The sequence below is a fragment of the Manis javanica genome, chromosome 9 (assembly GCF_040802235.1).
Source record: "Manis javanica isolate MJ-LG chromosome 9, MJ_LKY, whole genome shotgun sequence".
In the NCBI taxonomy this organism is placed as follows: Eukaryota; Metazoa; Chordata; class Mammalia; order Pholidota; family Manidae; genus Manis; species Manis javanica.
Genome location: NC_133164.1, coordinates 62849542 through 62876923, shown reverse-complemented (window position 1 = coordinate 62876923; position 27382 = coordinate 62849542). Strand labels below are relative to the sequence as shown.

General features: G+C 39.5%; 1 protein-coding gene across 2 annotated transcripts in view; it reads right to left on the bottom strand.

The window, feature by feature from the left end:
• Positions 1 to 26211, bottom strand: part of TAF4B (TATA-box binding protein associated factor 4b) — a 181891-nt gene extending 155680 nt beyond the window's left edge. The window contains exons 1-5 of one of the 2 annotated variants that reach the window (XM_073212713.1): positions 25370 to 26211; positions 5442 to 5587; positions 4199 to 4306; positions 246 to 407; positions 21 to 143 (exon numbers count right to left, since the gene is read on the bottom strand). In XM_073212713.1, coding sequence (XP_073068814.1) covers positions 21 to 143; positions 246 to 407; positions 4199 to 4306; positions 5442 to 5587; positions 25370 to 25715 — 885 coding nt within the window. In that variant the 5' untranslated portion in view covers positions 25716 to 26211. The remainder of the gene's footprint in view (positions 1 to 20; positions 144 to 245; positions 408 to 4198; positions 4307 to 5441; positions 5588 to 25369) is intronic. The other variant, XM_037025430.2, reaches the window with a different exon arrangement.
• Between the last annotated feature and the right edge of the window lie 1171 nt (positions 26212 to 27382).

The window sequence follows — 27382 nt, the reverse complement described above, 5'->3', positions numbered from 1 at the left end:
ATTTTATAGTACTAACTTACCAAAAGCTGTTCCACCAGCTTCTTCACATTCTGTCCCATTTCTGGGGACTGGGATCCACTACATGCTAGTTTTATTAACATTGCAAGGAAGTTCTTACATTTCTTCACATTTTCTAGCATTGTCTAAATATAGAAATACAAACACACACAAAAGTTAGCTAGGAAGTAAAATTCAAGAACATTTGTAAAGAGCTGTATTCATGTAAAGTCTAAGTGAGAACTTACCGGAGAAAGGTCAGTCTCAGCGGCTGCCAAGCCCTCTGCCTTGAGATCAGGCTCATTTGAGGGGGCAGGTGATGCTCCCAGACTCGAAGGCTTTAGGGTAGTTACAGTAGTCAACGGCTTTACCGGAGTAACTGTGACAACATTGGTGGGCACTGCCACAGACTGAAATTAAAAATAGTACACATTGAGAGACGTATCACTATGATATGGATCCTAGTGGGGCCTCACTTCATGCTTTTCAGAGTACAAGTAGATCTTGACATCTTTGCTTTTACGTTATATATACTCTGTTAATCAGTAGATCTGTATTTCATTCTCACCCTACCTACCTACTTTTTTCACTGACACCTACTATTTATTTCAGACACCTAACCTTCTCACTACTATCTGTAAAAAAAAAAAAAAAAGCACCACTGTTTGTGAAAAGCAGTGTCGAGCACACAGTTCCTCACAAAATATTATTAATACAACTCCAAAAAGTGTTTGAAATAGTATGTCTGTATATGAAAATATAGAATTTCTTGTTCTCTAATTTTGTGTTTCTCAAATATAACTCAGAAATATCTACTAATCATCTTATAGTCAGAAAAGCTGCTTTTAGCTATTAAACTAAGTTTAATTAGACTATTTGAGTAAGCATAACAAATACTACAAAATGTGTTATTTTCACACCGAAAGAATTTTGGTTGTTTTCTTCCACGCTTTTGAAATGAAATGTGATCACAGCTCCACCTGCAGGATAAACAGTTTAATACAAGAAATCACAAGTCAAGTAATAACTTAAACAACAAAATTGAAATAGAGCAACAATCTCATTTTAGAGACAAATACTACAAGTTACAGAACATGAGTAGAGTTGAAAAGTGGGGGAGAGAACAGTATTTACAATTCATACAGAAAACTGAACATTGCACCATTTTAATTCAAACACTTGTGTTCCGCAGGCAGAGAACACAGAAAGGTCAGATTGCTATCACCTTCAAGATAATTTCCTTATCTAACAATCAAAATAAGTGAATTCAAACTTAAACCAGAATTTCCCACTTTAGAAAGACTGAAGCATATATTGAACAAGAATATTTTGAGGGTAAAAATGGGAAGAAATGAAAAACACTGATTAATGGTGAAGACTAGAACTAATGATGAAATGTTAAGCAAAAATGGTGAAATCAAAAATTGTACGTAAGTTAGTACAATTTTCAGAACTATAAATGGATCTCAAAAGTAACAATGAAAATGGAGTTTCTTCCCCATTCCTTTCCTTAGCACTGCTGCCCAAGGACAACAACTGTGCAGTTTCCTCTGAATCCTTTTGGAGATTTTCTAATAAACCTCTTTAGGTTTATGTACAGTAAATAAACTCTTTCTTCAGTGAGTCTACTTTATACCCTTGCATTAAATTTTCATACTATATTTAAGACAGTGTTATCTGGAATTCTGCCTATTAATTATGATTACCTTTTAGGACTAATGGGAGGGGCTCCCAGGGGCAGTATTGTCCCTCTCTTGGAGCAAAATAAGGCCCAATGACAGGTAGGCTCAGAGCAGAAGAAACACTTGTGGCATTTCTATTTTCCTTTTCAATATTTTATTGTCTTCAGTACAAAATCCGTCCTTCATAATTCTTTCTAATATAGCTACTACCTTTACCTTAGCAGATACCTGCACCTTCCATGCCAATTCCGCTTCTTCACAGGCATGGAGAAGTACACAAATCTGGTCTTTATCTAAGTAATCCCACCGCAATAATGGATGGACTGTCTTAAGCTCAGTCATGACTCTCAGATTCTAGACCAGCCAATGGTATTCTCATGTTCTGCAAGACTGCACTAGGATTGGGTAGGCCAGCCTGGGGGACAGGAGAGGAAAGAGCTGGGGAATATGTGACATAAATTCATGAAAATCATACAGATAGAGCCAGCAAAATAGAAGTATTCACATTTAGCAAACCAAACTGCATTTCAAGGAGAGTTGTTTTCTATACCTGTCTGAAAGAACAATCACTTTGGGTTTATTCATATTTAATTAGAAATACTAATTCTAAATCCAATCTTTTGCACAACAGATACCAAACAATGGGCCAAGTTATGTCTTCATCATCAAATACAACATAAAACAGAAATTGCAAACTAGTTCCATTGTTATGTTTACCAGACCATTACCACATTCCAAGACTTTTTAAATAAGGTATCTATTAATAAGTAAATACTTTCAAAATTTCTTAATATACACATTTGTCTTTATAGTCAAATGGCCAAGTGCAAAGAGTTCTATCTTCGCTCATTGCTAAGTTCTAGAACCCTTATTTCCAAGAACTGCCTAAAACTGAAATACTTTAACCCACCAAGTGGACACATATATTATCAACCTTATTGTTTGATGACCCTATCTTAAGCCTACCACTGAGGATTTGATCAGAGGGTTTAATCTACAGGATGGGCTATGACATAACATGGTCCAAGATACATTCTTTACACAGCATAGGAAGTGCAACAGTGATCCCAAGACCACAGAACTCACAGACTGCATCACAAGCGGCATGCCCCAGAAGCTGCGGGCCGAGGAGTGCCAGTGACGTGCAGACTCAGGACCAACACTCTCTGAAGATGGGATTTCATCCTCCACCCTCCAGACTCAATGTACTCACTGAATCAAAAAGTTCTACATGATACTATGTCCCCAACAGGACAAATACATGATGAACTAAGATATATATGAGTAAAAAGATAAGCAGATCTATTTATCATCAGCCCAAACAACTGCTGGGGGACGCTGCTCCCCATTTCTGCTCACAGGGAGCACACTTTGACCAAAGGACATAGCAAAGTTCCTATAATCTAGACTCTGTAGCTGCCTCTTGAGCACTTCAGACTTCAGATTTCTTGTGTCAAGTGACCAGCAGAAAAAAGAAGAGCCATTATCATGACAGGCGCAACTGACCTGATATCTGGAATAGGTACAATGGAGGCCAAGAGGCATGTGTGGTAAATCCAAGTATCCTTGGTATTTCCTTGCCAATTGTGATAAATGGACAAGTGCAGCAACTCTTTCCTCAAAAGAACATAATGATTAGGACCTCAGATCCCTCTGGTATGATGGTCTGGTCACACTACTAGTCAAGCTACAAAGACCAGCTGAGTTGGTAGATAAGGGTAAGAAGAATCATGAATGAATAGAGAAGGCCTTACGGCTGCAGCTGTAAGGACTGTAATACACCCTACTAACCACCTCCTCTTTGTTTCCCCAAGGAATAAATCCACTGGAATCCCAGAAGAGCTGGTCTCCAACATGTATGAGGAAGTAGATCCCAGCAATGTAAGGAATAGACTGAGATACACCATCACAAGGAGAGATTTCCACTGTCTTGGCTGTTGGGAATGCTATTAGACATTCAGTTATCAGTTCCTTCAGGGTTTGCCTCAGCTACAGAGAATTACCTTGCCCAAGAGCACAACTCTCTCCAGAAAGTCTATGTCCAATGACTGATCACAGAGGGGGAATTAGGGCCCAGCAGATCATGTGGCACACAGTGGAACAACTCTGACAGGCCACATTTGCTCCAAAGTTCTCTATAAGGCTGGCTGAGGATTTACTGGACCTACCTCTAGTCTGAACTCACTCACCCTGCTTCCATTGGTATCGATCCCTAATAAACATTCCATATGGCAAAATTCTATCCCAACACCTGCTTCTAGGCACTGTGATATATGGCTATTAAATGCATTTGTATTAATTTAATACATCCAAGTAAAACCAATACTCCGAGACTCTACACCATGTTTACCTGTGTTTCCCACACCTCCGTAGATTGCTAAGTGTCATCATACATCACTGAATTGCAACTTCAGTGTCAGAAGGTCAGCAACTCAACATCTGGCAGGAAATAGCTACATAATGAGGAAAGATGAAAGAACCAGCAGTGCACCCAGGCCCACAAGTCAGCCGCCACTTACTTGTGCTGAGGAAAGCTTTGGCACAGTGGACACCACGGTGGTTCCTACTTGGGTCAGTTTTTTAACAGGTCCCGCTGTCACTTTGTTGATTAACTGTGAACTAGAATTCTGCGGTTGAGGGAGATAATACAGAGTCATCAGCATTAGTAATTTAATATTAGTACTACAGCAAAACATTAGAACATCTTAAAAAGTGTTTACAAAGAAAGTAAAGTCCTTCGTTATAACTGGCTTTATGTCCTTTGGGATTTTTACCCACATTATCTACTATGAACCTAAATGGTCCATTGGCCAGATGACACTCGTATCATATTCATAAAGAGGCAACTAATTAAACAAATGAATATCATAGTATTTCAGCACTGAAATCTTGAACTTTACTCTTTGGTTAATACAGAAAACACAGATTCTTATTTAATATCCAATTATGAACAAAAATCTACTAACCTATCTTTTCAACCCATAGCAGTTAGCTAAAGCAAAATAACTAGAAGAGGAAAGAGCAGCTACATTGACAGATACAACAGTACAGAAAACGACTGGTTGAAAAACTAAAATCAAATTAGGAGGGTACAAAACCAGGGGGCAGAGGTGGTTGGGATAACTGGGAGAGGAGGTTATACCACAAAATACAATATAGTCTTTCATTAAGATGAATGAGCCTGGTTCATCAAGAAAGTGCTATACTACCTTCAGCATTTTCTGGTTAACCAAAGATGCCCATAAAAACATTTTTTTAACTCTGGCACATAAGATAACTTTCAGTTACCTAGAAATATTATCATGTATGTAAAATACATCATTTTCTAACACAGCCAAATTAATGAAATACTACAGCAGACTTCTGAATTTTTTTAACCGTAATTTCTGTAAGGTATGGATAAAAATGAATACTATAAACCATAGCATTAATATCTTACCATAAATTAAAATTGAAACAGACTGGTTATTCTCTTTCCATTTAGAGTTGCAAATAGCCCTTTGAACATTCTCTTGAGGACTACAAAATCTTTGAGCATAAAGACTGAGCTTTCTATTTTTGTAATTATCAAATGACAAAACCAATCATCTGGATTAAATGAACATATTCCAAGAATGTAGCTTAATTCAAAAATGAAGCTAACAGAATTAAGGTGAACAGAATCATTTCTTCAATTATTTTTAATGACAAACATATATACATGTATATGAAGATAACAGCTGGAAAATTAAGAAGGATGAAAGAAACTTTAAGGTTTATTACCGGCAGCGTACAGATTTTGAGTGTTTGAGTAGCTGTTGGTATGGCTGGCTTCGAAGTGATGTTACTTGTGGTCTCAGATCGTGTCACAGCTTGCTGAGGAGATACCAACATCAACTGACCACTGTTACTTTTGATCAAAACTGTTCCTATAGTCAAAAGAAAACAAAATGTGACTTCTGAGTTAATGAAGCATAATCATCATACGTTTTGTTTTCCCATTTCTTTCAACACTGTAAAATGCTCTGAGTAAGTGATTAGTACATACAGTAGTCCCCCTTATCTGTAGTTTTAGCTACTCACTGTCAACCATGGTCCAGAAGTAGATAATCTCCTCCTGACTTAGCATCAGAAGACTGATATATGCCTAAGGCTATGTCACAGTGCCTATGCATTCGCCTCACTTCATCTCCTCATGTAGATACTTTATCATCTCATGTTATCACAAGAAGGGTGAAAACAGCACAATAAGATATTTTGAGACAGTGATCATGTAACCTTTCTTTACAGTATATTGCTATAATGGTTCTATTATTGGTTGTTCTTCATTTCTTACTGTGCCCAATTTATAAATTAAACTTTATCATAAGTCTGTATGTATAGGAAAAACAGTATATATAGGGTTCCATACTATCCACAGTTCCAGACATCCACTGGAACATATCCTCCCACAGATAAGGGGAGAATACTGTACTGAATTCCATATCTACTAATTATCATATATAACACAGAAAGTGTTTCATTCAAAGCTATTTAAAATATTAAAAGTCTAAGAATACTGCCAAGATACTCCTAAAGAAAGCAAAATACTTTTCCTTCATGACATTTTATAGTTGATAAAACAGCAAATGCATCAGGAAGATCTAAAACCACATATACACCAAACAATAGAGCCCAAAGTACATAATACTAAACTGACAAAAATGAAAGGAAAAACAGACAATTTAACAATACTTGGGAGACTTTAATATCCCACTTTTGGTAAAGGATAGACAACTAGACAGAAGATCAATAAGGAAATAAAATACTTGAACAACTCTATAAATGAACCAGACCTGAAACATATCTATAGCATATCCCACCCAACAACAGCATTCTTCTTAAATATACATAGAACATTCTCAGGATGGAACATATACTAAGACATAGAACAAGCCTCAAAAAAGTTAAAAGAATTGAAATCATACAATGTATGGTCTCAAAATGGAATAAAATTAGTTATCAGTGACAAAAGAAATTGGAGGAACTCACAAATATGTAGAAATTAATTATTCCTAAGTAGCCAGAGTTGGTCAATGAAGAAATCACAAGGGAAATTAGAAAACACTCTGAGATGAGTGAAAATGAAGACACAACAAACCAAAATTTATGGGATGCAGTGCATAGAGGGAAATTTATAGTCTAAATGCCCATATTTAAAAAGAAGGAAAATTAAAATCAGTAACTTAACCTTCCATCTTAAGACACTGTGAAAAAAAGAAAATAAAAACTGAACCAAACAAATGAAAGGAAATTAATAAAGATTGGGGCAGAGGTAAAAGGAATAGAGAATGGAAAAACAATTGAGAAAAATCAAAACAAAAGTTGTTTTCTGGTAAAGATCAACAAAACTGGCACACCTTTACCTAGATAAAGAGGAGAGAGTGTTCAAACTATAAAATCAGGAATGAAGGAGAGAACATTACTGCCAGCCTTCCAGAAAGACAGATTATAAGGAAATACTATAAGCAATTATAAACCAATAAATTAGATAACTTATATGAAATGGACAAATTCCTAGAAACAAATTACTGAAACTGACTCAAAAAAATATGCTAACTGATCAGACCTCTAACAAATACTGAATTAGTAATAAAAAAATGCATCCAGAAAATAATCCGAGGTCCAGATGGCTTCACTGGTGAATTCTACCAAACATTAAGGAAAAGTTTATGCTAATCCTTCACAAACTCTTCCAAAAAAATAAAAGAAGGGTGAACATGTCTCAGCTCATACTGAAAGGTCAGTATTATCCTGATACCAAAACCAAGACATCACAAGTAAACTAGAGACCAACATGCCTTAAGAATATTGATGCAAAATTCTCAACAAAGTATTAGCAAACTGAATCCAGCAACATATAAGTGTTAGATTCCATGACCAAGTCATAGTTATCTCAGTATGCAAGTTTGTTTTAACATATGAACATTAATTAACGTAAAACCTACCCGTAAAGGACAAAAACCACATGATCATCTCAACAGATGCGAAAAAAAAACATTTGAAAGATCCATCACCCCTACCTGATATAGGGGATCTATAGAAGATGCACCACTAATATCATACTTAACAATAGGAGGCTAAATGCTTTCCCCCTAAGATCGAGAATAAGACAAGGATATCTGAGATAAGCAATGAGACAAGGTTGCCTACAAATACTACTTTTTTTTAACATCGTAGTGAGAGTTCTGATCAGGGCAACTAAGCCAAGAAAATGAATTAAAAGGTATCCAGATTAGAAAGAAAGTAGTAAAACTATTCACATATAATATGATCTTGTATACAGAAAAACCTAACAAGCCCACAAAAAAACCTATGAAAATTAATAAATATGTTCAGCTAGGCAGCAGGATATATGACAAACATAAAAAAAACACCAACTGTATTTCTATACACTTGCAAAGAGTAACTGTAAATGGAGTTAAAAAAACTCTATTTACAATAGCACCAGAAAGAATATACTTTAGCAACAAATTTGACACAATAAATTCAAAACCAATACTCTGGAACCCACAAACTGTTGCTGGAAGAAATTAGAGGTGATATAAATAAATGGAAAGACATCCCATGTTTCTGGATGGAGAGACTTAATAACTACTTTGCAAGTCTGTTAAAAGGATCAAACAAAACAATGCCTTTGAGTGTATTTTAAAATTTAATTTAAAAAGTTTTTTTAGGGCGGAGCCAAGATGGCGGCGTGAGTAGAGCAGTGGAAATCTCCTCCCAAAAACACATAGAGCTATGAAAATATAACAAAGAAAAATCTTCCTAAAATAGAGACCACAGGACACAGGACAACATCCAGACCACATCCACACCTGCAAGAACCCAGCGCCTTGTGAAGGGGGTAAGATACAAGCCCCAGCCCGGCGGGACCCCAGCGCCCCTCCCCCCGGCTCCCGGCGGGTGGAGAGAAACCGGAGCGGTTTTTTTTTTTTTTTTTTTTGGCGAGCGCTTTTTGGAAGCCTTAGAGGGACGGGCCCCCGTTGCTGGGGAGGCAGGGTGGCGGGACCGGTGAGGAGGTGCCTGGGAACGGCACCGGAGGACAAAGAATATCCCGCGTTTCTCCCTGCGAGACCTGGGGGCGGGTGCCTGAGACTGGTGCCTGAGGACGGAGGAGGTCGCGCGTTTTTCCCCTTTTTTTTTTCTCTCTTTTTGGCGAGCGCTTTTTGGAAGCCTTGAAGGGACGGGGACCCCAGTGCTAGGGAGGCACGGTGGCGGGACTGGTGAGTGGGTGGCTGGGACCGGCGCCTGAGGACAAAGAATATCCCCCGTTTTTCCCTGCGGGACCGGTGGGCGGGTGCCTGAGACCGGCACTTGAGGACAGAGGAAATCGCGCGTTTTTCCCCTTTTTTTTTTCTCTTTTCTGCGAGTGCTTTTTGGAAGCCTAAAAGGGACAGGGACCCCGGTGCTAGGGAGGCAGGGCGGCGGGACTGGTGAGCGGGTGCCTGGGACCGGCACCTGAGGACAAAGAATATCCCGCATTTTTCCCTGTGGGACTGGTGGGTGGGTGCCTGAGACCAGCACCTGAGGACGGAAGAAATCGCGCGTTTTTCCCCTTTTTTTTCTCTCTTTTTGCCGAGTGCTTTTTGGAAGCCTTGAAGGGACAGGGACCCCGGTGCTAGGGAGGCAGGGCGGCGGGACAGGTGAGCGGGTGCATGGGACCAGTGCCTGAGGACAAAGAATATTGAGCGTTCCTTCCCTGCGGGACCGGTGGGTGGGTGCTTTTTGGAAGCCTTGAAAGGACAGGGACCCTGGTGCTAGGGAGACAGGGCAGCAGGACCAGTGAGCGGGTGCCTGGGACCGGCACCTGAGGACAAAAAAAAAAAAAAAAAAAAAAATCGCTTGTTTTTTCCTTTTTTTTCCTTTTTTTTTCTCTTTCTTTCTGTTCCCTCTCTCATTGTTGCTGCTGTTGTTTTGGTTTGGAGAGTGCTTTTTGGAAATCTTAAAGGGGCAGGACAGGTCACTTAGACCAGAAACACGGAATCTGGGGATCTCTGGGCACTCTAACCCCCTGGGAAGCAGGGAGCACAGAGGCCCCTTACGGAGATAAATAGTCTCCTGGCTGCTCCCCCTCCAACGGGGCTCCACCATTTTGGAGGAACAGCCCCAGCCAGGCCAAGCCCACAGCAACAGCGGAGATAAACCCCAAAGCAACGGGGCAGGAAGCAGAAGCCCTGTCTGCGCACAGCTGCCCAGCACAAGCCACTAGAGGTCGCTATTCTCCCAGGAAAAGGCTACAAACCAACAAGAAGGGAAGCTCTTCCAGCGGTCACTTGTACCAGCTCTGCAAACTATCTCTATCACCATGAAAAGGCAAAACTACAGGCAGACAAAGATCACAGAGACAACACCTGAGAAGGAGACAGACCTAACTAGTCCTCCTGAAAAAGAATTCAAAATAAAAATCATGAACATGCTGACAGAGATGCAGAAAAAAATGCAAGAGCAATGGGATGAGATGCAGAGAAAAATGCAAGAGCAGTGGGATGAAGTCCGGAAGGAGATCACAGATGTCAGGAAAGAGATCACAGAAGTGAAACAATCCCTGGAAGGATTTATAAGCAGAATGGATAAGATGCAAGAGGCCATTGAAGGAATAGAAGCCAGAGAACAGGAACGTATAGAAGCTGACATAGAGAGAGATAAAAGGATCTCCAGGAATGAAACAACACTAAGAGAAATATGTGACCAATACAAAAGGAAAAACATTCGTATTATAGGGATACCAGAAGAGGAAGAAAGAGGAAAAGGGATAGAAAGTGTCTTTGAAGAAATAATTGCTGAAAACTTCCCCAAACTGGGGGAGGAAATAATCGAACAGACCATGGAATTATACAGAACCCCCAACAGAAAGGATCCAAGGAGGACAACACCAAGACACATAATAATTAAAATGGCAAGGATCAAGGACAAGGAAAGAGTTTTAAAGGCAGCTAGAGAGAAAAAGGTCACCTATAAAGGAAAACCAATCAGGCTAACATCAGACTTCTCAACAGAAACCCTACAGGCCAGAAGAGAATGGCATGATATACTTAATGCAATGAAACAGAAGGGCCTTGAACCAAGGATACTGTATCCAGCATGACTATCATTTAAATATGATGGCGGGATCAAACAATTCCAAGACAAGCAAAAGCTGAGAGAATTTGCTTCCCACAAACCACCTCTACAGGGCATCCTACAGGGACTGCTCTAGATGGGAGAACCCCTAAAAAGAGCACAGAACAAAACACACAACATATGAAGAATGGAGGAGGAGGAATAAGAAGGGAGAGAAGAAAAGAATCTCCAGACAGTGTATATAACAGCTCAATAAGCGAGCTAAGTTAGGCAGTAAGATACTAAAGAAGCTAACCTTGAACCTTTGGTAACCACGAATCTAAAGCCTGCAATGGCAATAAGTACATATCTTTCAATAGTCACCCTAAATGTAAATGGACTTAATGCACCAATCAAAAGACATAGAGTAATAGAATGGATAAAAAAGCAAGACCCATCTATATGCTGCTTACAAGAAACTCACCTTAAACCCAAAGATAAGCATAGACTAAAAGTCAAGGGATGGAAAAACATATTTCAGGCAAACAACAGTGAGAAGAAAGCAGGGGTTGCAGTACTAATATCAGACAAAATAGACTTCAAAACAAAGAAAGTAACAAGAGATAAAGAAGGCCACTACATAATGATAAAGGGCTCAGTCCAACAAGAGGATATAACCATTCTAAATATATATGCACCCAATACAGGAGCACCAGCATATGTGAAGCAAATACTAACAGAACTAAAGAGGGAAATAGACTGCAATGCATTCATTGTAGGAGACTTCAACACACCACTCACCCCAAAGGATAGATCCACCGGGCAGAAAATAAGTAAAGACACACAGGCACTGAACAACACACTAGAACAGATGGACCTAATAGACATCTATAGAACTCTACATCCAAAAGCAACAGGATATACATTCTTCTCAAGTGCACATGGAACATTCTCCAGAATAGACCACATACTAGCTCACAAAAAGAGCCTCAGTAAATTCCACAATATTGAAATTCTACCAACCAATTTTTCAGACCACAAAGGTATGAAAGTAGAAATAAATTCTACAAAGAAAACAAAAAGGCTCACAAACACATGGAGGCTTAACAACATGCTACTAAATAATCAATGGATCAATGAACAAATCAAAATAGAGATCAAGGAATATATAGAAACAAATGACAACAACAACACTAAGCCCCAACTTCTGTGGGATGCAGCGAAAGCAGTCTTAAGAGGAAAGTATATAGCAATCCAGGCACACTTGAAGAAGGAAGAACAATCCCAAATGAATAGTCTAACATCACAATTATTAAAACTGGAAAAAGAAGAACAAATGAGGCCTAAAGTCAGCAGAAGGAGGGACATAATCAAGATCAGAGAAGAAATAAACAAAATTGAGAAGAATAAAACAATAGCAAAAATCAACAAAATCAAGAGCTGGTTCGCTGAGAAAATAAACAAAATAGATAAGCCTCTAGCCCAACTTATTAAGAGAAAAAGAGAGTCACCACAAATCAACATAATCAGAAATGAGAATGGAAAAATCACGACAGACTCCACAGAAATACAAAGAATTATTAAAGACTACTATGAAAACCTATATGCCAACAAGCTGGAAAACCTAGAAGAAATGGACAACTTCCTAGAAAAATACAACCTCCCAAGACTGACCAAGGAAGAAACACAAAAGTTAAACAAACCAATTACAAGCAAAGAAATTGAAACAGTAATCAAAAAACTACCCAAGAACAAAACCCCGGGGCCGGACGGATTTACCTCGGAATTTTATCAGACACACAGAGAAGACATAATACCCATTCTCCTTAAAGTGTTCCACAAAATAGAAGAAGAGGGAATACTCCCAAACTCATTCTATGAAGCCAACATCACCCTAATACCAAAACCAGGAAAAGACCCCACCAAAAAAGAAAATTACAGACCAATATCCCTGATGAATGTAGATGCAAAAATACTCAATAAAATATTAGCAAACAGAATTCAACAGTATATCAAAAGGATCATACACCATGACCAAGTGGGGTTCATCCCAGGGATGCAAGGATGGTACAACATTCGAAAATCCATCAACATCATCCACCACATCAACAAAAAGAAAGACAAAAACCACATGATCATCTCCATAGATGCTGAAAAAGCATTTGAGAAAATTCAACATCCATTCATGATAAAAACTCTCAGCAAAATGGGAATAGAGGGCAAGTACCTCAACATAATAAAGGCCATATATGATAAACCCACAGCCAGCATTATACTGAACAGCGAGAAGCTGAAAGCATTTCCACTGAGATCGGGAACCAGACAGGGATGCCCACTCTCCCCACTGTTATTTAACATAGTACTGGAGGTCCTAGCCACGGCAATCAGACAAAACAAAGAAATACAAGGAATCCAGATTGGTAAAGAAGAAGTTAAACTGTCACTATTTGCAGATGATATGATACTGTACATAAAAAACCCTAAAGACTCCACTCCAAAACTACTAGAACTGATATCGGAATACAGCAAAGTTGCAGGATACAAAATCAACACACAGAAATCTGTAGCTTTCCTATACACTAACAACGAATCAATAGAAAGAGAAATCAGGAAAACAATTCCATTCACCATTGCATCAAAAAGAATAAAATACCTAGGAATAAACCTAACCAAGGAAGTGAAAGACTTATACTCTGAAAACTACAAGTCACTCTTAAGAGAAATTAAAGGGGACACTAATAAATGGAAACTCATCCCATGCTCATGGCTAGGAAGAATTAATATCGTCAAAATGGCCATCCTGCCGAAAGCAATATACAAATTTGATGCAATCCCTCTCAAATTACCAGCAACATTCTTCAATGAATTGGAACAAATAATTCAAAAATTCATATGGAAACACCAAAGACCCCGAATAGCCAAAGCAATCCTGAAAAAGAAGAATAAAGTAGGGGGGATCTCACTCCCCAACTTCAAGCTCTACTACAAAGCCATAGTAATCAAGACAATTTGGTACTGGCACAAGAACAGAGCCACAGACCAGTGGAACAGATTAGAGACCCCAGAAATTAACCCAAACATATATGGTCAATTAATATTTGATAAAGGAGCCATGGACATACAATGGCAAAATGACAGTCTCTTCAACAGATGGTGCTGGCAAAACTGGACAGCTACATGTAGGAGAATGAAACTGGACCATTGTCTAACCCCATATACAAAGGTAAACTCAAAATGGATCAAAGACCTGAATGTAAGTCACGAAACCATTAAACTCTTGGAAAAAAACATAGGCAAAAACCTCTTAGACATAAACATGAGTGATCTCTTCTTGAACATATCTCCCCGGGCAAGGAAAACAACAGCAAAAATGAGCAAGTGGGACTACATTAAGCTGAAAAGCTTCTGTACAGCGAAAGACACCATCAATAGAACAAAAAGGAACCCTACAGTATGGGAGAATATATTTGAAAATGACAGATCTGATAAAGGCTTGACGTCCAGAATATATAAAGAGCTCACACGCCTCAACAAACAAAAAACAAATAACCCAATTAAAAAATGGGCAGAGGAACTGAACAGACAGTTCTCCAAAAAAGAAATACAGATGGCCAAGAGACACATGAAAAGATGCTCCACATCGCTAATTATCAGAGAAATGCAAATTAAAACTACAATGAGGTATCAGCTCACACCAGTAAGGATAGCTGCCATCCAAAAGACAAACAACAACAAATGTTGGCGAGGCTGTGGAGAAAGGGGAACCCTCCTACACTGCTGGTGGGAATGTAAATTAGTTCAACCATTGTGGAAAGCAGTATGGAGGTGCATCAAAATGCTCAAAACAGACCTACCATTTGACCCAGGAATTCCACTCCTAGGAATTTACCCTAAGAACGCAGCAATCAAGTTTGAGAAAGACAGATGCACTCCTATGTTTATCGCAGCACTATTTACAATAGCCAAGAATTGGAAGCAACCTAAATGTCCATCTGTAGATGAATGGATAAAGAAGATGTGGTACATATACACAATGGAATACTACTCAGCCATAAGAAGTGGAAAAATCCAACCATTTGCAGCAACATGGATGGAGCTGGAGAGTATTATGCTCAGTGAAATAAGTCAAGCGGAGAAAGAGAAATACCAAATGATTTCACTCATCTGAGGAGTATAGGAACAAAGGAAAAACTGAAGGAACAAAACAGCAGCAGAATTACAGAACCCAAAAATGGACTAACAGGTACCAAAGGGAAAGGAACTGGGGAGGATGGGTGGGCAGGGAGGGATAATGGGGGGGAAGAAGAAGGGGGGTATTAAGATTAGCATGCATGGGGGGGAGGGAGAAAGGGGAGGGTGGGCTGCACAACACAGAGAGGACAAGTAGTGACTCTACCACATTTTGCTAAGCTGATGGACAGTAACCGTAATGTGGTTGTTAGGGGGGACCTGATATAGGGGAGAGCATAGTAAACATAGTATTCTTCAGGTAAGTGTAGATTAAAAATTAAAAAAAAAAAAAAGAAAGAAAGAAAGAAAAGGGGGATTACTCCTTAACAGGATAAAACTATTGGTAAATCAAAGATCAACGCATGCTTTAAATATCCTTAATGTTGATCACTTAAAGGGTGTCAGATGATCAGCTATGGAGGTACTCTTTTCTGATAATATTCCTTTCTCTTAATTAAAAAAAAAAAAAAAAAGCAGTTACTGTGTGCTGACCTCCAATGAGTTCTGCACAGTGGTATAGAGGGCATGTCAAAGTGTGGGCAAAGGGTCTGTTTGTTTCTACGCAGAAGATCAAGGCCTAGCTTGGATACCCAGAAAATGAACTAAGATACGATATGAGGAGGAGCTTCCGGCATCAGCACTCTCTGGAGGACTCGTGCCGGGGGATGATCATCAAAAAGCCTCCACAGGGATCCGGACGATGCTGCGGTTGTGGCTGCATCCAGCCCACCGTCTCCTGGACATGCCATAAGAAGGAGGAGGGAGATGTCTAGGCTGGCATGTGCATACAGTGAGACAACGAATTTGACTGGATCTGTACTGTTGGAACTCAACCAGGAGTTGGGAGGGGTGCAAGTTGTAGCACCCCAAAATCTCATGACTATAGACTATCTATGGTTAAAAGAACATATGGGATGTGAACAGATCCCAGAAATGGGCTGCTTTAATTTGTCTGATGGTTCAAGTACAGTTGGAAAATATCCATCATATCATAGATAAATTTTCACAAATGCCTAGGGTGCCTAAATGGTTTTCTTGGCTTCACTGGAGATGGCTGGTAATTATAGATTTGCTTTGTTTATGTCACCGTATTCCTATTATGTTAATATGTGTGTGCAAATTAGTTAGTAGTTTAAAACCTATACATACTTAAGGTACTATACAAGAAGATATGTCAAAGAAATAATCAATCCTCCCAAGTTTCCTTCATATGCTACATCTATAGCTTTTCTTCTTCCTTCCTAATTACAAACCTTAAAATGAATTCGTTCCTCATATCGAATTTACCGAGTATCATAATTCCTCCAGGTGGTAAAGATACCTCGAGACAAGTGCTGGGCATAGAAGCCACAGGGCATAAATCTGCAAAGAAGTAAAAAGCTAACCTTTGCAAACAATATGGCTTCTCTCTCACTTACCAACTTTACATTTCCCTGTATGGCCCCGGAAGATGACTGGTTAGCCAGAGACGGGTAAGATTCCTCAAGGGAGGAACAACCTAAGACAGGCACAGTCGCAGGGGGGCCATCAGGTGAGAATTTGGGGATCAACAGAGGTGAGGCTCAGAACCTCACCCCCCCTGCTTTGAGAGAAATCTTCTGCATCCGTGGATGTCTTGCTGCCCTTGTCTAGCCTGGATAAATACTTAGTCCATAGGCACACACCTGATCATCTGATCATCTACATTTGCCTTCTTACAGCACTAAACTATGTTTTCTACCTTTATCATGCATCTACCTACCACTTCAGCATTTTATTAAAAATAAAAATAATAATAATAATAGGAGAAATGTGGGATCAACATATAAATCAAGTACAAAAATCAAATGAATATTCATATTTGACCTGATGGTTTATAGGTCATATTGCATGATCAAAACCGAAAGTTTCTGTGATGAATGCCCTTGTACTGTTCACCATGTAAGAATTTATTCACTCTGTAAGAATTCGTTCACCATGTAAGAACTTGTTCGTTATGCTTCAGAAGATTGGAGACTGATGAGAATTAGGCTTGAGATGGATTAATGATTGTACATTGAGCGTTGACCCCCCTATACTGAATTTTATTGTTGTTAACAACCATTTGATCAATAAATATGAGAGATGCCCTCTCAAAAAAAAAAAAAAAAAAAAAAATCAAATGAATATTCATATTTGACCTGATGGTTTATAGGTCATATTGCATGATCAAAACCGAAAGTTTCTGTGATGAATGCCCTTGTACTGTTCACCATGTAAGAATTTATTCACTCTGTAAGAATTCGTTCACCATGTAAGAACTTGTTCGTTATGCTTCAGAAGTTTGGAGACTGACGAGAATTAGGCTTGAGATGGATTAATGATTGTACATTGAGCATTGACCCCCCTATACTGAATTTTATTGTTGTTAACAACCATTTGATCAATAAATATGAAAGATGCCCTCTCAAAAAAAAAAAAAGTTTTTTTACTATCAGTAGTAGTTGTTACTAATGCCACAAGACCCACAACCCAAACTTTTCAACTAAGTACTCAAAACATCACAAGGAGGTAATAGAATAGCGGCAGATAGACAATACTGAGAATAAAAATGAGTAGCTCATCTGAACCCTGCATCTTCTCCTGTCAGAAGTGTTTATCTATCTCAAAGGCCCAACTCCAATGGGCAACCACTTAGTAAAAAGCACTAACTGAGTACAAAGAAAACTGAGTATTAGTCTCTTTTCTGAAGACCAGTTACCAAGTCTTTTGAAACCAATCCTGATAAAAATGAGATTCACTTTTTCTCATCATAAAAGGATAGCCAGCATTGCCTACTAATTCTACGGACATGTTGAAATAAAAATAATCATATACCAGGTTACAGAGCACCTTTCTTATAAAAATATGAAGATCTTAAAGTGTAAAATGGTCCATTGTCCACTCTATCTGGTACATAATTTAACATACTCTACTTGCCTGACCAATGAACTACTATTTCTCAAGATGCTTTTCCTATTTTGTTGTCTTGGTAGCAAGATGATCTGGATGGATGTTGCTGATTTGACCATATTGCTAGCCTTGGTAAATTGTGACCCTGAAGGATTGCAGACCCATACAAATGTAAGAGCCACAAAGTCATCTATTACAATTTAATACCTATATACATTAATGCCTGATTGGTGACCTTCAAGTCTCTAATCATAGTCCAGAGTTAGGAAGGTGGAGAAGTACAAATATCACTTCTTCATAAGCAGACCAGAAATATAAGGTTCTTCCTTAATATGGAATCAAAAGGTTTTTCCCTTTAATATTCACATATATGAGGATCCCTTGTGCAATCACACAAAATAAGCCTACTTTCATTTCTAAAGGACAATCCTTTACACACTTAAAGGCAATTAATATATCATAAGTTGTATTCTTCCTCAGGAACCATAGGCCCAATACTTTAAATTTTCCATGTCATAGTTTCCCCTACTGAGCTTGAGTCACTTAAATTTCCCTCTTTCCATTTATTTCCATAATTCTTTGAGTATATGAAAGAAAATTTAAGTCACTCAAGAAGTTTTTTTATCCCAGATTCTGCTCTTTGTTAATGGAACATCTCCCCTATCCTCCATTTACACAGCTGAATTGTCAAAATGGAGTTTTTTATTGACTCTTTCATCTTCTAAAAGAAAGACCATACCATTTCAGGTGATTTTTATCTTTTTAACTTCCCATATTTTTATATACACATGTATTAACTGACAAAAAAATAAGACTGTTGAAGAAAAATTAAGCCCAGAGTAAATAAAGTAGATCCTGGAAATCTCTTTGATTTACAGAAGAGAAATTGCATCTACCTTATTTATTATTGCATCCATGGAACTGAGCATAGCACCTAGCATACAGTTAGCACTCAGTATCAGTACATTTAAAAACATATCAATCACTTTAAAACACTCATATTTCCTTGATCCAGAAATTCCAGTTCTTATTATCTGTCCCAAGAAAATAATCCAGATAACACAATTTAAACTCAAAAACATTTGGTTTGCCTTTAAGTGATTCTTTACATAAAAATTATGAGTGACCTAAATGGACAGAGAAATGATTAAGTAATGGCTTATACAGCCAATAAAAGTAAACTTTTGAGTTTATAACATATAAATCTGTTACCATATAATGGTAAGCAAAAAGCAGGGTATAAATTCTATCATAGGATCCCATTTATGTAAAAAATAGAGGAGGCATGCATACTTTCTTTTCCAAAGAAACTAATATATACATATCAAAAACTGTAGATCAATAAAGTTAACATAAATAGAAGACTAAAAATACACTAAAAATATTTTGGGGTAATTTTTCTATGTTTTCCAAATTTTCCCCAAGAAACACCATTTTTCAATTATTAAAAAATGGGGGCAGATAGGCATTAAGGTTATTTAAAGATCCTACCTTTTAAACTACTAGGAATTTGGTAGATTCTAATGCACACTAGATAAATAGCAACCCCAGAGTATCTAAAGCCAAATTCTATACAGGTACCTTAAATGTTCAGGACATTCTTGCTGTACAGCACTGTATTCCACACAAATGGTGCTCCCCAGAGTTCTGTGACATGCAGATGTATATACTGATTTTATTTAATCCATATGATACTTTTATGAAGAAGATAAGGATCCATATTTCAGACATTAGAAAACTTAGGTTGAAATGAGGTTAATCAACTTGCCCAAGATTACAAACCTATCAAGTGGCAGAGCTGGGATTCAAATCCAAGTCCACTGATTTCAAAGCCAATACTCTAACCTATATTGCTACACTCCACTATTTTCCCCAAAATGCAAACCAACTTGATTAGCACACCACCAAGCCCTTCCTCGGTGGCCCTGAACTAAACCTTCCCAGAAATATATACTATATACTTTACTTCAAGCTGACAAGAGCCGGCTTAGGCACAGTTATTCAGTAAATAACAGATCTACTTAATATTATCATCTAGCCCACATTTCTCTATATTCAAAGTCTCTCTCTCTCCACTCAGTAATAAGCTTCATCTTATCCTACTATTATTAAAGTTAACTGTGGAAAATGACTTATTACATTCCATGGGTTTGCTTTTTAAAATTAAATATTAATGCTAATTATGCATTTAAACAATCTTTTGGGGATGAAATCTGGCAATCCTATTAAAAGATTATCTTTTGAACCAAGAATTCCACTTCTGGCAATTTATCCTACAAAAACACATTTATAAAACTACACAAAAATATTCATCACCCTATCAAATTACCAACAGCATTCTTCAACAAACTGGAACAAATAGCTCTAAAATTCATATGGAAGTACAAAAGACCCTGAATAGCCAAAGCAATCCTGAGAAGGAAGAATAAAGTGCGGGGGATCTCACTCCCCAACTTCAAGCTCTACTACAAAGCCACAGTAATCAGATAATTTGGTACTGGCACAAGAACAGATCATAGAGCAGTGGAACAGAATACAGACTCCAGATATTACCCCAAACATATATGGTCAATTAATATATGATAAAGGAGCCATGGACATACAATGGGGAAATAACAGCCTCTTCAACAGTTGGTGTTGGCAAAACTGGACAGCTACATGTAAGAGAATGAAACTGGATCACTGTCTAACCCCATACACAAAAGTAAATTTGAAATGGATCAAAGACCTGAATGTAAATCATGAAGCCATAAAACTTTTAGAAAAAAACATAGGCAAAAATCTCTTGGACATAAACATGAGTGACCTCTTCCTGAACATATCTCCCCGGGCAAGGGAAACAAAAGCAAAAATGAACAAGTGGGACTATAACAAGCTGAAAAGCTTCTGTACAGCAAAGGACACCATCAATAGAACAAAAAGGCATCCTACAGTATGGGAGAATATATTCATAAATGACAGATCCGATAAAGGGTTGACATCCAAAATATATAAAGAGCTCATACCCTCAACAAACAAAAAGCAAATAAGCCAATTAAAAAATGGGCAGAGGAGCTGAACAGACAGTTCTCTAAAGAAGAAATTCAGATGGCCAACAGACACGTGAAAAGATGCTCCACATCGCTAGTCTTCAGAGAAATGCAAATTAAAACCACAATGAGATATCACCTCACACCAGTAAGGATTGCCACCATCCAAAAGACAAATAACAATAAATGTTGGCGAGGTTGTGGAGAAAGGGGAACCTTTCTACACTGCTGGTGGGAACGTAAATTAGTTCAACCACTGTGGAAAGCAGTATGGAGGTTCCTCAAAAAGCTCAAAATAGAAATACCATTTGACCCAGAAATTCCACTCCTAAAAATTTACCCTAAGAATATAGCAGCCCAGTTTGAAAAAGACACATGCACCCTTAGGTTTATCGCAGCACTATTTACAATAGCCAAGAAATGGAAGCAACCTAAGTGTCCATCAGTAGATGAATGGACAAAGAAGATGTGGTACATATACACAATGGAATATTATTCAGCTATAAGAAGAAAACAAATCCTACCATTTGCAACAACATGGGTGGAGCTAGAGGGTATTATGCTCAGTGAAATAAGCCAGGCGGAGAAAGACAAGTACCAAAAGATTTCACTCATCTGTGGAGTATAAGAACAAAGAGAACACTGAAGGAACAAAACAGCAGCAGAATCACAGAACCCAAGAATGGACTAACAGTTACCAAAGGAAAGGGACTGGGAAGGAAGGGTGGGAAGGGACGGATAAGGGAGGGGGAAGACAGGGGGCATTACGATTAGCATGTATAATGTGGGGGGAGGCACGGGGAGGGCTGTGCAACACAGAAGACAAGTGTTGATTCTACAGCATCTTACTACGCTGATGGACAGTGACTGTAATGGGGGTTGTGGAGGGGACTTGGTGAAGAGGGGAACCTAGTAAACATAATGTTCCTCATGTAATTGTAGATTAATGATACCAAAAAAAAATTCATCAAAGATGTTTAACACAGCATCGTTTGTAATAACAAAGTAGTACAAACAATATAAATGTCTACGAATAGGAAGTGGTCAAATAATGACTACACTGATACAATGGAGTACCAAGCAATTCAAAAAATGAGGAAGATTTACAGGTATTAACATAAAAATATACAAAATATTGTTAACAGTAATATTCTAGTGAATTGGGTATTACATTTTAGTAATGGTTTTTTCTTTACATGAACATATATCACTTTTGTAAGCGGAATAAGCAAAGAAATTAAAAATGAAATGCATTGATTATGTGTGACGTTCCTTGGAATCCCTCAGGGGCTGCTGCAATTGCCCTCTACTCTGTCCACATAAACTCAGGCATGCTTTCAAATACTAAGTGTCTTCTCTACGCCAAGCAACTTACTAGGCCTGAGGATAATAGTCTGCAAGAGTCCCTACCTTTGCAGAACTTACAAGCAAAAATAGAAGCAATAATAATTAAGTGTGAGAGTACTATGGTGGTGAAAGTACGGAGTACAAGTGGGAACATAGAAGAGAACCTAACCTAGCCTTGAAAAGGAGCTCAAGAGGTATGCCAGCATTTCGAACAAGTAACAACTGTCCATAGACTAATGCATTGACACTATCAAGTCAAGCTAACTCCACCACGTTTGAAATCCCAACAGTGGATGACACATTTGGTGAGCACTGAAGAGAATAACCTCTCATTTCACAAAGTCCAGCAGCACTGTAATAACTGTGAAGGCTGATGATTGTGTAATAATCCCTTTGATAACGCTAGGGTGGAAACAAGAACCACTAACTTACCCTGCACTGGTTCAGAAATCTGAGAAAGATGCAAACCCTGGTCAGGTTTCAGCACGAAGAAGTTAATGAAAAAGGACCTGAACTGTTTCAAATAACTTTCCCAAACTTCTACAGTCTGTCAAGCAGAATTTACCACAGTTTGTAACATAAAAGAAACAGCCAAGTGCTTGCTCATCAAGCTCAAACTAATATTAGGAGAGAGTCAGAATACCAGAAATACAAAGGGCCTAAAATCCCTCATGTTCACAAAAGGGAAGACTTCAGAGATTACCAAAAACATTCAACAGAATAATTTCCAGAGCGTTGTTATAGTTTCTTTCATTTCCTCACAATGCCTCCCCTTTTTATTTCCAGCCCCTGCTCCCTAGAAAAACTTGGGGTGCCTATTTACATTTCTTATACCAGTTCTGTTCACAGAGTAAATTCTTAAAGAGAAATCAAATACTTAAAATATTCATTACCTTGGAAAAAGAAGAGTTCACATCTATATAATGTAAGCATCCTCTGTTAATCAACTGCTAACCCTCGTATATAAAAGAAATGGTACAAGACTCATAACCTATTTAAAAGTTGCTTTAATCAGTTTCCATTTCATTCCTCAACTATCAGTTATCGCGCACCAATGAAAGCACTAATGTTACTATGCTTTTCTGCCACACACATCAGCAGAAATCCCCAATGGTTGCTCTTCAAAGCATCTCCTTACCTCCTCTGGAACTAACATTCCTGAAGGTAATCTCTCTCTTATCTTTTATGGAAGTTTCTCCATGATTAACAGCATAATATGTTTTAGTGTTATGTATACTCAGGCTGTGGTTCTGCTTTGCTACTTATTTAGCTCTGCAAGTTTCGGTTTTGGTTTCTTTGTATATAAAAAGATTAGGCTCCAAAATTATATAATCGCCTTTTAGCACTGCTATGTGGCAAAGTGTACACTCCCCAAGTAGTAAGAACCTGTGATGTGGGAAGAGCTGAACAGACCTAGATTCAAATTCCCTGACACCTATAAATTGTATGGTATTGAGCAAATTACTTAGAGGTCTCTTTCCTTATTTGCTATCTATTACCACCAACAAACAAAAGAATATAATACTGTATAAAAGATGCCTACCATAGTATACCTTAAATTAGTGATCAGTTTCCACTTACCTACAAGTTCTTACTCTTGAAAACTGTATTTTAATACTTTCTTGATTGTTTCTAAACAAACTTACTGACTAGATAGGAACTCAGTTTTTAACAAATTAGGTGGTAATGTCATTTAAACACATCCATAACGACTTTATAAGAGTATATGCAGAATGACAATTTAGAACTGGCAGAAAATGTATCCAGTAGTGTTCAGAGCCTTAGGTCTATCTACCTCCAGAACCATACAGAACTGAAACAGAAATTCACCAAAAGTGAAGAACTTAACCTTTCTACAATGTTCATGACAAAACTGAACATTAGCTACAAGAGAGCCCCTATTGTTTTGCCAGGGGATACTAAAGCCTTTTGAACCAAATGCTTCCACTTCTTTACCCTCTTTGCAGATCAGCATTCCAATTACTGTGAAGCAAAATAAATATAAGACAATATAATTATAAGTAGAATTCACTCCAAAGAAGACTGTGAAATGTGCTTTTGTTTTCCCCACTTAAATTCCAAGACACTTTCAGTTGACAAAAGAAGGTAGACACTGAAGTATCATTCGGCATATTCACAATATGTAAATGATCACAAAGCAAAACCTTTGCAAAAATCATGACAAGCAGCCCAACAGAGTAAACCCAGTAAACAGTAGTCACAGAGGAGGGAGGGATAAGGGGGAAAAAAGGGGCATTACTATTAGCAGACATAATGTAGGGAGGGGGGGCACGGGGAGGGCTGTACAACACAGAGAAGACAAGTAGTGATTCTATAGCATCTTACTACACTGATGGACAGTGACTGTAATGGGGTATGTGGGGAGGACTTGATGATGGGGGGAGTCTAGTAAACATAATATTGCTCAAAAAAAAAAGCATTGCTAAATGTAATTATGTAGTTATAAAAGACAGCATAAAAATGTAAAAAAAAAAAAAGTAGTCACAGACTCATTAACCTGTAACATTTACAGGCTGCTTCAAATGTAACAATCCCACCGCTCTCATCTGCTTGTCAACTCTGGCACTTGGTCCTTGTGAAAGGGATTCTTCTAACTGAAAGTTACCATCATCACACATCTAAAATAAAGATTGTGCTGGAAGCAGCATTCTTCACTTCTGGTACTGGAAAGCAGTACACTTACTTAGCTCGCTTAAATTTTAAAATTCTCTTTCATTCTTAACATACAACCTCTTAAGTACACTTTTTCTACATTATCATGTCAGCATCTGGATATATATCGGTCCTTTCTCCACATGAAAATAAACTTCAGCTGGACTCTGTCTTCTCCCAGGAGCCAGTACCTAAAGGCCCTCCTCAACATGCTGCTCCAGCTTTTACCCTGTCACTTAGGTAAAAAGATTATTTCCTTAAATACAGTAAGAAAGACCACGTAGTAAGGTCTCGAGGACGCTACATTAATTATAAAGCCCAATCACTGCCCTGCAGTCAGGATTATCAAAGGTTCTCTTGACTGAGTTTTTTGAGCTCGCAGCCAGAAGGAGCAATCCGGGGCTGCGACGTTTCATGTATTCACGCGCCGGACCGACGTACCTGGAGGAAGCTGCAAATTGGCAGGCAACTGGATTGCTGTGGTGTTGGGGGCTTTCACAGCGACTATCTGAGGGGCCGGCAGCGCAGGACCGCTGCTGAGTTTAGCAGGAGCGCGGACAGCAGCCACCTTGGTCACCAGGGTCCCCACGGGGGACTGCACGGGCTGGGCCGCCGAGGACTCCACGCAGACACCGACAGGAGCCCTGGTCACGGAGCCCAAGGCGCCCGGAGTGTGCTCCGCCCGGAGGGGCAGAGTCGCAGCAGGAGCCATGCTCACGGTCCCGGCGGCGCCCACGCGGTGAGCCGCGGGAGGGGCGCCGGCCGGTTCTGAGAGGCCCGCGGGCATCCCCCGGGCAGATCAGCGGCAGCTGCGGCGCCGCCGTTCCGGGAGCAGCAAGGGGAGGATTGACAAGCGGCGACCGACTCCAGCGCAGTTCCGGCTCCGCAGCATCGCTAGGCAGAGACGTAGGGGCCGCGACCCAAAGTCAGTGGCAGGCGCCGGCTGGTGGGCGGGCCACACGCGCCCCGGACCGTCTCCCGTCCGCGGCTGCAGAGACACCTGCGCGGCCGCCCGCCGCCTCCTCCGCGGCGATCGCACGTGGTCCGGCTCGGCCCGTCGCCTCGGCCTCGGGGACCGCGGCCGAGGCGCCGGCTGCGCGGTTCCCGGAAGAGCGTCACTTCGGTCCCCACCTCCCACCAAAACTCTGCGCCGCGGTTCCCCCGCCAGAAATTCAAAACTACAAAGTCCGAGCGGCTCAAAACCCCCTACGCGCACTCAGCACAGCCCCACGGCGCCGCCCCGCCAGCCATGTTTATATAGCCACGCGGAGACCTCGCGCACGCGCACAGACCGCCGCCTCCGCCCCGGGCTTCCCCCGGAATCCGGCCTTCTGATTGGCCACGGACTGGAATTGCGCTCGTGACGTCGCTAGGGCGACTCCGAAGGGCGTTAGAATCTTCCCCAGAGTCGGGAGGAGGGAGGGGCGAGCTGCCAAAAGTCTCCAAGTGGGAGAGGCAGACGGCGCTCGGAGGCTGCGGCATCTGCGGTCCTCCGCTTGGTATTCCCAGTTGCGTGTTCCTTCGAAAGCCTGGACCGTACTTTCCACGGCTTCTACTTTTTAAGAAAAAGATGTGGAACACTGATTAGGGAGAACCGTAGCTCAGTCAAAACTCAGTCACGCTTCCTCAGTGTTCTTCTGCCGACTTTGCTCTAAAGCGCTCCTAAAAGCATTACAGTTAACATTGTGAAAAAAAATTTTAAATGACCATTTCTTTCTTTTAAATATTTAAGAACATAAACACTTGAGGAAGGAAAGTTGAAAGTTTGAGAACTCGCCTTTCTGAACTTCCATTAGACTCCAGCCTCAACTCATACTTTGTTAGGTAAATTACCTCAGTCTTCTAGAACAGGCTTGGCTGAGGAAGTATACTTACTTTTTAAGGTGACTGCAAACATTTTTCTTGTAATTGTTTACCTTACAATTTGTCTGACAGGAACTTTAATTTCTAGTTGCCCAGAATATACTTCTCTTTACCTAGCACAGAACCACTGTCCTGAATGTGGAGTTTAGTAATGATTCTCTGTTTACTGCATTTCCTTCCTTTAGAAAGTTACAATAAAACAGGATACACAAGGGGGACAAACTGAATTTTCTCTAAGTGAGAAAAGAAAAAAATGCAGGGGGACAACTACACCTTGATTTTATTTTTATCTGGTAAAATATTTGTAAAACTAAAGATGTTGAAAATATTTAGTCATTTACTCTGTTAGTCTGTTCAGGCTGCTGTAACAAAATACCACGGACTGAGTAGCATATAAACAGCGGAAATTTATTGTTCACAGTTTTGGAGACTGGAAGTCTGATATCAGGGTGCCAGCATGGTCAGGGGAGGGGTTTCTTCCAGACTTCTCACTGTGTCTTCACATGACAGAAGGGGCAGATGGGCAAAGGATGTTTGTAGAGCCTCTTCTATAAGGTACTAATCGCATTCATGAGGGTTCCACCTCATGAT